The sequence below is a fragment of the Tasmannia lanceolata genome, unplaced genomic scaffold (assembly GCF_043159265.1).
Source record: "Tasmannia lanceolata isolate RefF3 unplaced genomic scaffold, GAP_Taslan_0.1 ptg000023l, whole genome shotgun sequence".
Taxonomy (NCBI): domain Eukaryota; kingdom Viridiplantae; phylum Streptophyta; class Magnoliopsida; order Canellales; family Winteraceae; genus Tasmannia; species Tasmannia lanceolata.
In genome coordinates, this window is record NW_027518700.1 from 32,101,439 (window position 1) to 32,114,855 (window position 13,417).

The 13,417-nt window shown below is 42.5% G+C and overlaps 1 protein-coding gene across 1 annotated transcript in view; it reads left to right on the plus strand.

Moving 5' to 3' along the window:
- The window catches only part of LOC143856356 (Nop53 protein), a 28,501-nt gene extending 15,330 nt beyond the window's left edge, over window positions 1-13,171 (plus strand). Inside the window, exons 8-12 of the mRNA XM_077366552.1 lie at window positions 11,315-11,434; window positions 11,512-11,634; window positions 11,728-11,794; window positions 12,276-12,355; window positions 12,938-13,171. Of these exons, the coding sequence (XP_077222667.1) occupies window positions 11,315-11,434; window positions 11,512-11,634; window positions 11,728-11,794; window positions 12,276-12,355; window positions 12,938-12,944 (397 nt within the window). The 3' untranslated portion in view covers window positions 12,945-13,171. The remainder of the gene's footprint in view (window positions 1-11,314; window positions 11,435-11,511; window positions 11,635-11,727; window positions 11,795-12,275; window positions 12,356-12,937) is intronic.
- The last annotated feature ends 246 nt before the right edge of the window (window positions 13,172-13,417 follow it).

Sequence of the window (13,417 nt, forward strand, 5' to 3'; positions counted from 1 at the left end):
TCCTGCTAGTATCTGGAACAATATTCATGGTGAAAATGTCACTCGTTAATGTGAAGGAGTGATATTTAATGTAGAAACTCAATTCAAAATCAATTGAGGCAGTGAGTCAATTTGAAACTTGTCTGAGTACTGTAGTCATTTGGGGTTTTCTAAAATTACCTTCATGAAATTGCACTTGTTCGAAACAGACGGAAAAAATAAAATTTAAGAAATGATAAACTAATGCTTCACTAAGCTTCAAAACAAGTTGGAGGGGATCCATTGCTGGTTTCACATTCAAGTTGCAAAACCTTGATAAGCTTTAAAATGTAACGATATGGACCTAAAGAAAGCGAAAGGTGAGAATGATGATGACTCGGGAGATGTGCTGTGTCTGGGTAATGAAGTTGAAGAGGATGATGTCTGTGACTGTGGGTATAAGATTGGCAGACTAAGAGGTATTTACTTAGATTTGAGATATGGGGGATATACATATAAGGAAGCTTTGGAATCTCTGGAAATCTGCAGAGGATGTTGTATGAGAAGTATTTCTCGGCCTGAGATGGGGGATAAATGTGAAAGGAAAACTGAGACACCCGTACAGGAGGTAGGCGAGAGCTGAAGAAGGCGAGTTCCAACACAAATGGGGGAAGGGATGATGGAATCGAGTTTCTCCCTGGGGACTGGATATGTAGAAGATGTAGATATCATAACTTCAAGAGAAGATATGTATGTAGAAAATGGGGGGGGGAACACCGTCAAGACCGGCGGATAATGTCGATTGCTCTAACAAGGAAGCTGAATCTGTAAAATCGACACTGAAGGATGTCAAAATAAGGACTGTGGATGAAGGACATCTGGTCACGGTTGATATTTCCGGCCACGAGGTTCTGCACCGAATGAAGTTGGTTCAAAGTTGTCTTATTTGGCGTGTTAAAAAACCAAATTGGGAGCTTGCAACTCTATGGGAATGGGCGAAATGGTTCTGGGGCATACCACAATTATCAGAACCTCAAATCATCAGCAAAAATGAAGTCCAATGGGCGAAATGGTTCTGGGGAATACCACAATTACCAGAACCTCAGATCATCATCACCAAATTGGACTTATGCTACTATTAATGCGTTGGGCGGACTCTTCGGCACTGTCATGGAAATCAGATTACATGGTGGAAATCCCCAAAGTCTTGAATATGCAAGAGCCAAGGTGTTCACGTGTGAGTGGGCGTTCCTCCGATTGGTGATTAAGTTGAAGGTCGAGAATAGACTTTTCTCGATTGGTGTAGCTGGGGAGCTCGGGGATGACTCGAAGATTGCCGCAGAGGAGTTCACCGGGTTAAGAGAGACGTATCTGTTTAATAGAGGTGTGGAAGCTACTGAATCTGGCATTAAAATGGCGAGCGGCGTGATGCAGAAAAATCCGGGTCTCGGAGGCAAAAACTAAGTCGGAGAAGATGGGGACAAAAAGGTCTTTTCCGGACGATAAGCTGATGGGCATGGCGGATGCTCATTGGATTGCTGAAAAAGCACGCAAGGGTAAGGGGGTGATCAATGGTGCGATGGGATCTGAATTTGCTGAAATCGGGACCATTCATTCAAATGCGATTAATGGGCGGGAAGGTGTACGTGTCAAAAGAGGAGCAGATGTGGGAAGGCTGGACTGCAAGCTGGATGACCTTGACCAGGTGGAGCATACCCATGATGCCACGGACCTGAAGGTTAACCGGACTGTAACCACAGTTCGCGGGGGGGATGGATAAGAAGCACAGGTGGCCCAATTCTATCATGCAAAGGAGGACAGATGGCTTCATCTCGGATCGAGAGGTCAGGGCTAGAAGACAGATCTCTGCTGTTGATAAGACCACCAAGGGACAGATGGCAGAATCAAAATTGAAATTTAAAGGAGCTTCGTTGGGCTACAGCTGTAGGGAGTGGGAAAAAGGTGAGCCGATCATGGCTGGGCCTAGCCATGGCGCGTATCACATCCTTAAAAAGACTGCCACATGGAAAAAGTAAGGCCGAACGTGGTGAACCTGCCTGCCATGCAAAGAGACACGTCTCGAAAATTTTATGGCAGATGGCTAAAAACTGACTCCAAATTGAATGTTGCTAACTTGAAGAAATTTTTCAATCTTTACCGGAGAGCTGTTCGCTTCTGAAATCCGGCTAGAAGAGGACAAATTGTTTCGGAGGGAGTCAACCCGGGATTAGTCCGACATCTAAAGCTGGAGATAAATCGTCTGGTTGCAAGGGCGATGTCTGATGCCTCAACTAAAGGACCCATGGGTAAAAAGATGGTGCGGCTGGATGATAATTTCGATTTTGATACAGCGGGAGTACCTCGGGTTGAAGTGGAAAAAATTTTGCCCCAATCTACTGATTGATGAGAACGCAGCCATAAATCCAGGGATTGAATCGTGGGAATCAGAGACATCAAATTGGATGAATTCGATGGAGACGGAACAAATGGAGAGGGGGACGGAAGGGGCTACGGGGATCTTGGGAGACTGTGAGGCTGTGGTGGAGAACACGCCGTCCTTGACGGGACATCATGAGAAAGAAGATGTAGGGACTGCTCTGGAGATAGAGAACAATCACAACGATGGGGAGAAGCATGGTAATACCACCATCCTTGAGGCTGATGATACCGGATGTGAAGATGAAAGGAATACACATGAGATTGAAACCAGCCATAAACCTGGGGCAAAGGATAGCATACCTCTGTCCTTATTGGTGGAAGACTCTCTCGAAAGGGACCTACAGGAAAACATAAATGCTAGTATGAAAAGAGGCATGTCTAGTAGATTAGTTCTGATGACAATCTGTTGGTGATGGATGAAAATAAATGTGAACCCAACAGGGAAGAGGAAGTTATCATCATGGAGAAGATGGGGAAGGATTTGGGGGCAGACTATGAGGAAGATGCACCCAGAGTTAAAAATTTGGTCGAGGAGATCGTCGAGAGGGGAATCCGCAATTCCAGCTCTCGAAAAGGGATGGGCAAAGGGAGGCGGGAGCTGATGCGGCTGCTTTGAGCAGGAGCTATCAGGGGGTAAACCATCAAAAGGTTACCAATGAAGATAATCTTCTGGAATATTAGGGGGTTGGGGTCTGAACGGAAACGCTGGCGTTAAAAGATCTTGGTTGGACTAGGAAACCGGATGTAATGATGGTTGTGGAATCCAAAATAATGAGGGTATCTGAGGCACTCATCAATGGTGTATGGGGAAGATCTAACAGGCAATGGGTGGCGAAAGATGCGCGGGGTACGTCGGGCGGCATCATCATTATTTGGAGAGAAAGCTTATTCGAATTGGTGGCGGGGTACGTCGGGCGGCATCATCATTATTTGGAGAGAGAGCTTATTCGAATTGGTGGAGACCATCATGGGGGAGCATACTGTATCTGTGTTTTTAATTCATAGACCGACGAACTCTGCTGGGATGCTGACGGTGGTGTATGGGCCAGCTCGAGCAAGAGAAAGAAGATCTCTATGGCCGGAACTCCGGGGGATCCATGATCGCTGGAACAGACCATGAATTGTGGGCGGAGATTTCAATACTATTTGATATCCAGAGGAGAAGAACCCACCTGGGAGCAATGAGTATGCGTAATCTCTAACTTTATTTTGCAAAATGAACTCATTGATCTTCCACTTGAAGGTGCAAGATTCACTTGGACCAACAACCAAGACCGATTGGTAATGAGTAGACTGGATTGGGTTTTAATCTCAAGGGAATGGGACGAAATATTTCCTTCGATCTCACAGCGAGCCTTGCCGAGACCGATGTCGGATCACAATCCGATTATGCTACAATTATCGGATTTCTCCGGTGGACCAAAACCATTTCGATTCGACATGTCATATTGCGAAGATCCTACCTTAAACTCTAACATTGCTTCATGGTGGAATGGAAACTATATTTCTGGCTGGAAGGGATTTATTCTCAGTAACAAACTAAAACTGCTGAAAGAAAGAATATGTGAATGGTGTAGAATGGATCGAGATAATAAGGCGCGTAAAAGGGGGGAGATTCTATCTTTGCTAGGTGAATTGGAAAGAAGGGAAGAGGGGCATGTGCTGAATGAGGAGGATCACCAGAAAAGGGTTGAGTTGAAAACAGAACTAGAGGAAATAGTTTGAAGAGAGGAGATCAGCTGGAGACTGAAGTCTCGGGCACTGTGGCTCAAAGAGGGGGACAACAACACCAAATTCTTCCATAGGATGGCAAGTGCAGGGAGGAGAATTAATCAGATAAATTGCCTTCAGGTGGAGGGTGAATTGGTGGAGGATTCGAATCGCATCAAGGAGGTTATTGTGGAATACTATCAGAGTCTTTACACGAAATCGCAAAATTGGAGGCCTAAAATCAACGGTCTACATTTCAAAGCCTTAGCTGCGGATAAAAGGGACTAGATGGAACGTGCAATATCAATTGATGAAATTGAAGATGCCCCTGAAGTCTCTTAAAAAGGGGAAAGCACCGGGGCCGGATGGATTTCCAATTGCGTTCTACTGTCAGCATTGGGAATTGATTAAACCTGACGTGGTGACTTTCATAAATAAATTCCATGAAAGAGGGATCATCAATAAGGAAGCAAATACCACATTCATCACCTTAATTCCGAAGACTGATGGGGCGGTTGAAATGAAGGACTTTAGACCAATCAGTCTAATTCACGGTATGTACAAATTGCTGGCTAAAGTATTGGCAAGGAGTTATCCACTGTCATGGGGGTTCTTGTATCCAAGTTTCAAGGGGCGTTCGTTAATAACCGACAGATCCTTGATGGGGTACTCATTACTAATGAAGTATTGGACTCTATTAAAAGGGCGGGTAAAAGGTGTGTTATTGTTCGGGTGGACTTGGAGAAGGCATATGATCATGTCGACTGGGACTTCCTTGATTACATTCTATTTCGGATGGGTTTTGGGGATCGTTGGCGTAGATGGATGAGAGGATGTGTATCCTCGGCGACATTTTCTATTCTTAGTAATGGTTCCCCTGCGGGCTTCTTCCGGAGTTCCCGCGTTCTGAGACAGGGGGATCCCCTTATCTCTTTATCTTGGTTGCTGAGGCTTTAAGCCTCCTCATATCTAGAGCTGAGCGGAAAGGCTACATCAAGGGATTGAAACCGTGTCGTGATGCTGATTCAATTTCACACCTTCAATTCGCGGATGATATCATATTACTTTTGGAGGACAGTCCTGAATAGATCCTTAATTGCAGGCGCATATTCTGGTGGTTTGAATTGATATCCGGATTGAAGATAAACTTTTCCAAAAGTGTGTTGGCCGGCATTAATTGCGATGATAGCCGCGTATCGGGGCATGCGAGGGTCATGGGATGCATGAATGTGCGATTACCAATCAAATATTTGGGTTTGCCGCTGGGGTTTGGAGTACCCAAGGCTTCGATGTGGGACTCTTTGGTTGAACGGATTGAGAGGAAATTGGGCTATTGGAAAAAACAATACCTATCATTTGGCGTAGGATAACTCTCATAAAGGCGTCCCTTAGTAATATGATGGTCTACTTCATGTCCCTGTTTAAAATTCCTGTGAAAGTCACAAAGCGAATCGAAAAAATTCAGCAGGACTTCTTGTGGGAACTTAAGGAACAAGGTAAGAGAATAAAACATCTGTTGAAATGGGAAAAAGTTTGCAAAGCTCGGAGGTTGGGGGTTTTGGGTATTGGCAAAATCCGTTTGAGGAATCGCGCACTGTTGGGCAAATGGTTATGGCGTTTCGGTGTGGAAAAGCAAGCCTTATGGCAACAACTAATAAAGGCCAAATACGGTTGCAATTGGGGGATTGGAATTGCAACGGCCCGTCGGCGGGAAAGGGCTCCGGAATCTGGAGATCGGTTTGGTCTGCGAAGGATAGCTTTCTTCAATTTCTCAGATTTAAGGTGGGAATTGGCAATAAGGTAAGATTCTGGAAAGATTTATGGTGTGGTGATCGGACGCTCGTGGAAGAATACCCTGACTGATTAAGGGTTGCATTGAATCCCGAGGCGTCAATTGCGGAATATGCTGCTCGTGGGAATGGCCTTGCAAATTTGATATGGGACATTAGGATGCAGAGGGACTAAAGATGAGGAAATCATCTCATTCAGTAGATTGATGGCCACACTCTCAAATTTATATTTATCTGCTAACCATGAGGGCGAATGGATCTGGACTCCCGACGTGGAAGGGGGCTTTACAGTCCATCCATTTTTCAAGAGGATGAATGAAGGTAACAGTCCTTCCTCTGGAAGGGCGTGGTTATGGATTTCCGTCGCTCCGGCTTCATCTGGACGGTCTCCTTGAGCGGTATAAATACTTGCGACAAGCTTAAGCGGGAGAGGATTTCATCTTGCAAGTTGGTGCGTTTTGTGTCACACGGCGGAGGAAACCATTGATCATCTGTTTATCCACTGTCCTTATGCATATTATATCTGGATGTCATTAATCAGAGCATTCGGCATGTCTTGGGTATTTCAGGGTAGGATATCCAACATCATTTTGGATTGGAGTGGGGGGTTCTCGGGGTGTCTGGGACAATCTCTATGGGCAGCAATCCCATACGCGGTGGTTTGGAAAATTTGGACCGAGTGCAAAAACCGAATCTTTAAAAATCACTCGAGATCGTGGCAGCACATTGCGCTGGAGGTTAAAACTCTCTTAATTACATGGACTCAGGCAAAAAAAGGGCCTTCCGTATTCCATGGGCACCATTTTGCGCAACTGGAATCTTGTTATGTCGGAGCGCATTGCGAAAACTGTATTCTCTCCTTGTTGGAATCCTCCCCCTTTCGGATGGCTAAAATTGAATTTTGATGGTTCTTCTTTTGGAAACCCCTGCACTGCGGGATTTGGAGGGGTAATCCGTGACTCTGAGGGTCGAACTATTATGTCATTTGCGGGTCCCGCAGGCATTTGCGATGCGAACGAGGCAGAAGCTAAGGGTTTACTCTTCGGGTTGAGATGGTACGTGCCGAACAACATGGGTCCTCTGATGGTTGAGGGTGACTCATCCAACGTGATTGCATGGGCGACAAATCGGAGTGGTGGACCTTGGCGCCTATATCAAACGATTGACGAGATCATCCTAACCCTTCAAACCGTGGAGGCAAAATATGGACAAATTTGTGAAGGTTTATACACATCCATTTTTAACTCCACAAATCGTAGGGTTGGGATGATCCTATGGAGCTGATTTTTTGGGCACACCCTATTAGCCACAATCTACCCAACTGGATGTGTCACATCCTTTGGATCAACATCAGATGAAGCTTCTAACTTGAAATGATCAATGAATGGAAACTGAATTTGGCCTCAAGATATATATATATCTTGAGATGGGGTTGATTTTCCTAGTCGGCCGACTAGAGAAGTTTTCTAGTCCGTCCGCCAAAAAATCAGTGCGGGCCCACAGTTTTTGTGTGATCCGAAGCATTCATTTAATAGGCCCTGACATGGATAGGGTGTGCCCAAAAACTCAGCTCCATAGGATCATCCCAACCCTACGATTTGTGGAGGTTAAAATGGATGGGTATAAAACTTCACTAATTTGTCCAATTTTTAGCTCCACAAATCTAAGGGTTAAGATGATCCCATGGAACTGATTTTTTGGGCACACCCTATCTATGTCAGGGCCTATCAAATGAATGCTTTGGATCATCCAAACATTGTGGGCCCACTGTGTTTTGGGTCGGCGGACTAGAGAAGGTTCTCTAGTCAGCCGACTAGAGAAACTTTTCTCATATATATATATATATATATATATATATATATATATATATATATATATATATATATATATTGAATGGAGCCTAGAGAATTTATTGTTCACTTTTTTCCATTAGATTACCATGGAAATTGGTAAGGATGATGATGACACTCCCACTAACAATCACAAGTGAACACACCGTTCACCACATACAATCAGCGTAAGGAAGATTTTATACCTCCTCCGATCTTTATCTTCAACCTGCCATGCCACTGCATTTTCCTCCCTGTCTACTTTAGCATCTTCTTTTTCTTTGTTGCCACTTTCCAGCTGAGTTATCACGCCTTTGCGGATATGGACACTCATATTCCCAGGTATTATATGCCTCCACACCTGAAGCATTTAAGAGCATTGCCTTTCTTACACAAATGATCACGATTGAACAAACGCTAGACTTTCCATTAGATGTGTGCTTCAAATTGAAACTTTTGAATGGCAGTCCTAGTGAATTTCTCAACTTGTATATCATTATCAATTTTTATGAGTCGCCGCCTCATTTCGTAGTCAAATAGCAGCTTTGTTGCCAAAGTCCAGTCCAATATAGCGCAGTCAAACACCTAAAGTACCAATCCCAAATCAATTTATGGTATCTTTTCCTCAAAAAAAGTGCCAATCCCAAATGCCAGTTCAGATTGCGAACTTGAAGAACTTGTGGGTATACTAATCAATCAACGCATCCTTTTCTTGCAGCAAAGCGATTCGAGAAGTTTTAGTGTGCGCTTGAAACTTCTGTCTCGGCTTCTTGTTCATCTTTTCCCATGCCATGCGATGATATTTCTCATTCCCGATCTGACATTTACTTCTTGCAAAGATTATAGCAAATTGTGGAAGGTTCCTTCAATTTGGCTGTCACAAATAGCACCTATCATGCATTTGACTAGTCATTCTATTACAACGTGCTATAAACATTGGCCACCCAATCAAGAAACGACTTGGGGTTTATCTTATCGTCGTAGTCTTGAACCTTAAGTTGCACATTCTAATCAAAGCAATCACATGCATGACACACGAATGAGATGATCTAGACAATCCCTTTGATCTCCCCTTGGTTTAATGATGATCAACTCCCATTATTAATCCCTACACTTTCTAATCAAGCCCATACATTTGACTATCACATCCATGTACCTAGTTGTACCTCATAAAGTCTTTGTGCACCTGATTGGAAAACCCTTGCGTTCATCGTTTCCAAATGTGTCATTGTCCTTGATGCCCAATTGACTGTGGCTCGGGGATTTATATTGTCATTCAATCTAATTCTGAGCTAGTCTTTCTCCAATATTTGCTAATTTTCTTCTCACATCTGCCCTATTTTCATGTCCATCCATTATTTGATCAATCTTTCGTTCACGTTCAAATAATGTTAGCATTTTTTGCAACATTTGTTTGGCCCTAAATTTAGTCACATTCTCCATCATTGTTGTTGATGTTATATTGGATAGGCCCACTAACTCGTACAATTTGTTCAAGTTATTTAAGTGACTTAATGTATTTTTTATAGACCCAATCATAGTTTGGCATTTGTAATTATGATTGAGCATATTATAAATAACATGTACTCCTGGGGCTGGGAGCTAACCAACAAGAATTTTCTATTCTTCTCTCTTCTTTAATTATTTTTTTCTTGAAAAAAGGTAACTTTATTGATTATGAGCAGACATATAAACGGATGAAGGGGACAAGGTGCCCCCCTATCGCTAGATGAGGTACACTTTTAAGACTGAAGATTATACAACCCCTCCCAAAACCGCCACCTTGGGTGCCTGAGCAAAATTGAATTGAATCTCTTCCACATGGTGATAATCCACTCCTGCTTTCTCTAGCTCATTGGTCTTTTCATTAGCTGACCTGTAAGTGTGCAAAAGCATTGTTGAATGACCTTGCAACAGCCCCAATTTTCGGAAATGATATTTGAGAGTTTCCAAGGGCCTAGGGCTGCTCCACTCGCCCAAGCTATAACGTTGGAATGAGTCTCCCTCCACTATCAAGGGGCCGGGTTGATGAGCAACGAACCATTTAAGACCATGCAATAAGGCTCTAGCTTCTGCCTCATTGTACCAGATACCATTACTACCTGCTTATTGCCAACGTCCTTGATTGTAGCCGAACCGGTCGGTAGCCATTGTTTGGGAGGGGCGCCTTCTATGTATCCTTGGAGCGTCTCGCACTGTTTCCCTCCCTTCTTCTTAGTACTGCACCGTCTACCCCCCACCATCTCCTAAAGTTATGGTAACCATAGTTCTCACAAGTCCAGTTTCCAGGTTTCCTAGGGATTCTCGGTTGGTCTTTCTTCCTCTTCAAATCTTCTGGTCCCAACCTGCTTCTTCCTCCATAACCTCCGTCTAAATCCCCATAACAGATGAGGAAGAGCACAATTGGATTATGGTTTTGAGGGATTTCTATACGGAAAAAATTGAAACATGTACTCTATCACAAGGTTGCCAGGGCAGGAATCGAAAGCGAGATTCGATTTGGGATTCGAAAGCGGAATCGAAGACTCCAGGGATGGTTGGGAGTGGGAATCGTGGGTTTGCCGGAGTCTCCGGGAGTCGCTGGGGAGTTGGGAATCGCCAGGGATTCGTCGAGGATTCGCATGGGAATCGCCTGGGAATCACCGTTCACAAAATTGGGAATCAGGGTTTTCATAAAGTGGGAATTGGGGTTTTCATAAAGTGGGAATTGGGGTTCCCATAAATTGGGAATCGGGGTTATCAAAATTAGGAATCGGGTTCTGACGAATCTGAACCGCGATTCCTAATTTGCAGGGATTCGATTCCCGAATCCGATCCGTGTTCCGGGGAATCGGGATTCCTCAGTCGAGGGAACGAATCCTGCTTCCTTGCTCTAGCAGCATTATGTTCTTGACGTACTCCAATGTCTTCTGATGAGGAAAAATAAGGAACATTGTGTCAAAGAGTAATTGCCCGTGAAGAGTCGGAAGCAAGCAATAATACTTTAACTTTTCTTTCAAGAACGGAATGGAGTCAACTCATTTAGATTAGCAATACAAGCATTTCCCATCGTTCATTCTTTTACTTCTCTTACATGTAGAAGATCAGGGTATTTTTTTTTTTTTGAAATGGTGTAGAAGATCGTGGTGATTTATCTCCATCTTAACATGATATTGGCGCATATTGATATTGGATTCAGAGACGACTATAAGATTTAACCTTTTTTATCCTTCTTTATTTCTGTTCTTTCTCTTGCCTTATCCGCTATCAAAGTTTTGTGATAAAGGATCTTACTTTCTCCTTCTTCAAAAACGGATCTTACTTTCTCTGCTTACTAAGTAGTTGAGACCTAACCCTAATTTATGAAAGAAAACCCCCATCTCTATACCTTCCTACTCAAAAACCTTAATCCTAACCCTCATCCACCAAAAATAACCGTAAACCCAAATCCTGCCAAACACTACCTTCCCATCAAAACCTAAATCCCCATCCGTTTTAACATATCCAATTTATGTGGTGCCTTCCCATATGCAATAGAAGGCTATCAATTGCTTTGTTATTACTTAATCAGTAAGATTGAATTTTATTACTCTGTGGATCTTGATGCAGGCCGTCTAAAAAAAAGAGAGTGACTCGGGTAGAGTTAAACCGAAGAGCTAGACGCAAGGAACTTCTTAAGGTGGAAGCAGAAGCAAAGAAGATTGAAAATATCTCAAAAGAGATTGATAGGTATTTTGTTTATGCTCGTCTATTTTTAACCATTACCAGTTTCCGTGCAAGTAATAACTGAGATATCACGATCACAGTTTACCAGATATACTCAAAGAAATAGCTAAAGAAGATGATGAAAAGCACAGAAGACATGTCAGACGTGTTGTAGCTAAAAAAGATAGACTTAAATCTGGTCCGCCACGCTTGGGAAAGCACAAGTAATTTCACTATCACCCATCTCATAATTCACGGCCTTTCTCGAGAACAATTTACTGATGATCCCAATTACCTGGTTTTTCTTTCTGTTTCAGATTTGAACCTGCTCCTATACAGGTCCTACTATCCGAAGAAATCTCTGGTTCACTTAGAAAGCTGAAGGTCTGCTGTCCTCTTAACCCACATGACTATCTTAGTTGCAGCGCCATTCAAAAGAGGGAAAAAAAAACTTTCTTAGTTGCAGAGATTTTATATGGTGTAAGCCAGTATTGTGCGGCTTACTCCATAGGATGATCCAAACCGTCCGTTTGATGGGCCACGATGTAAATCAGTTGTGCCCCAAAAATCATTTCAATATGATGATCCCAACCATCCGATCTATGAAATTTTCCACAATATACATTTCTTATATAGATTGGAGGGATAGGATCATCCTATGGTAACGATTTTTTGGGTACAACCTATTTACGTTGTGGCCCATCAAATGGACGGTTTGGATCATCCTATGGTGTAAACCGCACAGTACTTTTTGGAAAATAGTGGACTTTACAGGCTTACACCATATAAAATATCCCTATTTGCATCAGGGATCTAGGGCTACATAAGTGAACTTACATTTTCAGTTCTATTTGATTTTATAAAGGGGTGTTGCACTCTTGCGAGGGATCGATACAAGAGCCTGGAGAAAAGGGGTTTACTTGCCCCAAGAGCTAAGCACCACAGGTTTGTTAATTGCCCTTTTTTTTGCTCTTCTGGTAGACCTATTATTCATCTTTGGTTAGTGAAAAAAATAATACTGAAATTATCAATATTCAGAAGATCAAAGAAGAAGCCTTTATCTAGAAGTTCAGTATATAAACCATCTGCACCATCCAGTCAGTGCACGTGCTCATTGAGCTGTACACAAAATTTTGGTTAGTATCAAGGCCTGATGTTGCTGATACCTTAGACACTGGCCAAGACAGAAATACGAGATGGTTCTGAGTTATTGGCCGATAACTATTTCTTTTTGAATATTTGGAAATCTTTAAAGTTTTTCAGTGAAAAATATGGGCTAGTAAATCCGATAAATTGACTGATAAATAGTAATATCGTCTGATAAAATTGCCGCTGGTCATTTATTGAGTGAGAGTTTTTCTTTCTTGGGTTTTTGTCTCTTATTAGATCTATACGAGATTTCAAAATACAGAAAATTAAAACTTTTTCTTAGTGTATAAAATTTTTTTGTACTCACATAATTTCTTCTTTTAATTTCTTCAGCTCTTTTCCTGTATCTAATAAATTGTTACCGGTCTACTTGCACAGAAATTAGATGAGAACCAAATACAAGACGAGACAGGCTCTAGTGGTGGCAGCTGCTGGTTTTGTAGAATTTGGTACACATGTCTACTTATGGAATTGTTAATCTATGGTCGTTTGTTTGTCCCTCCCTTTTGTACCCCAATTTTTATTGAAAATGGTGGTCAGTTCAGTAGAACAATATGTTCTATGCCGATATTTTGTTGTGATGGTTTTGGATTTTTATTCACTTCATTCTCATCTCTCGTGTCAATTTCGGCCAAAGTGGTAAACTAAATTGGGAGGTTTTAAGCATATTGGTAGCATTTTGCTCTGTAGGTTTTTGTGTGCTTTTTTTCACTAAAATAGTGGCGGTGTAACAAATCTAGTTGTGTTATTGGCTGTTTGGAAAGAGTGATTTGGCGGAGATCTTTCCACTTTAAAGAGGCCCGAAAGGTTAATAATTTCTCACAGTAATTTCACTCCAACTGTTGGATATTACCGTTA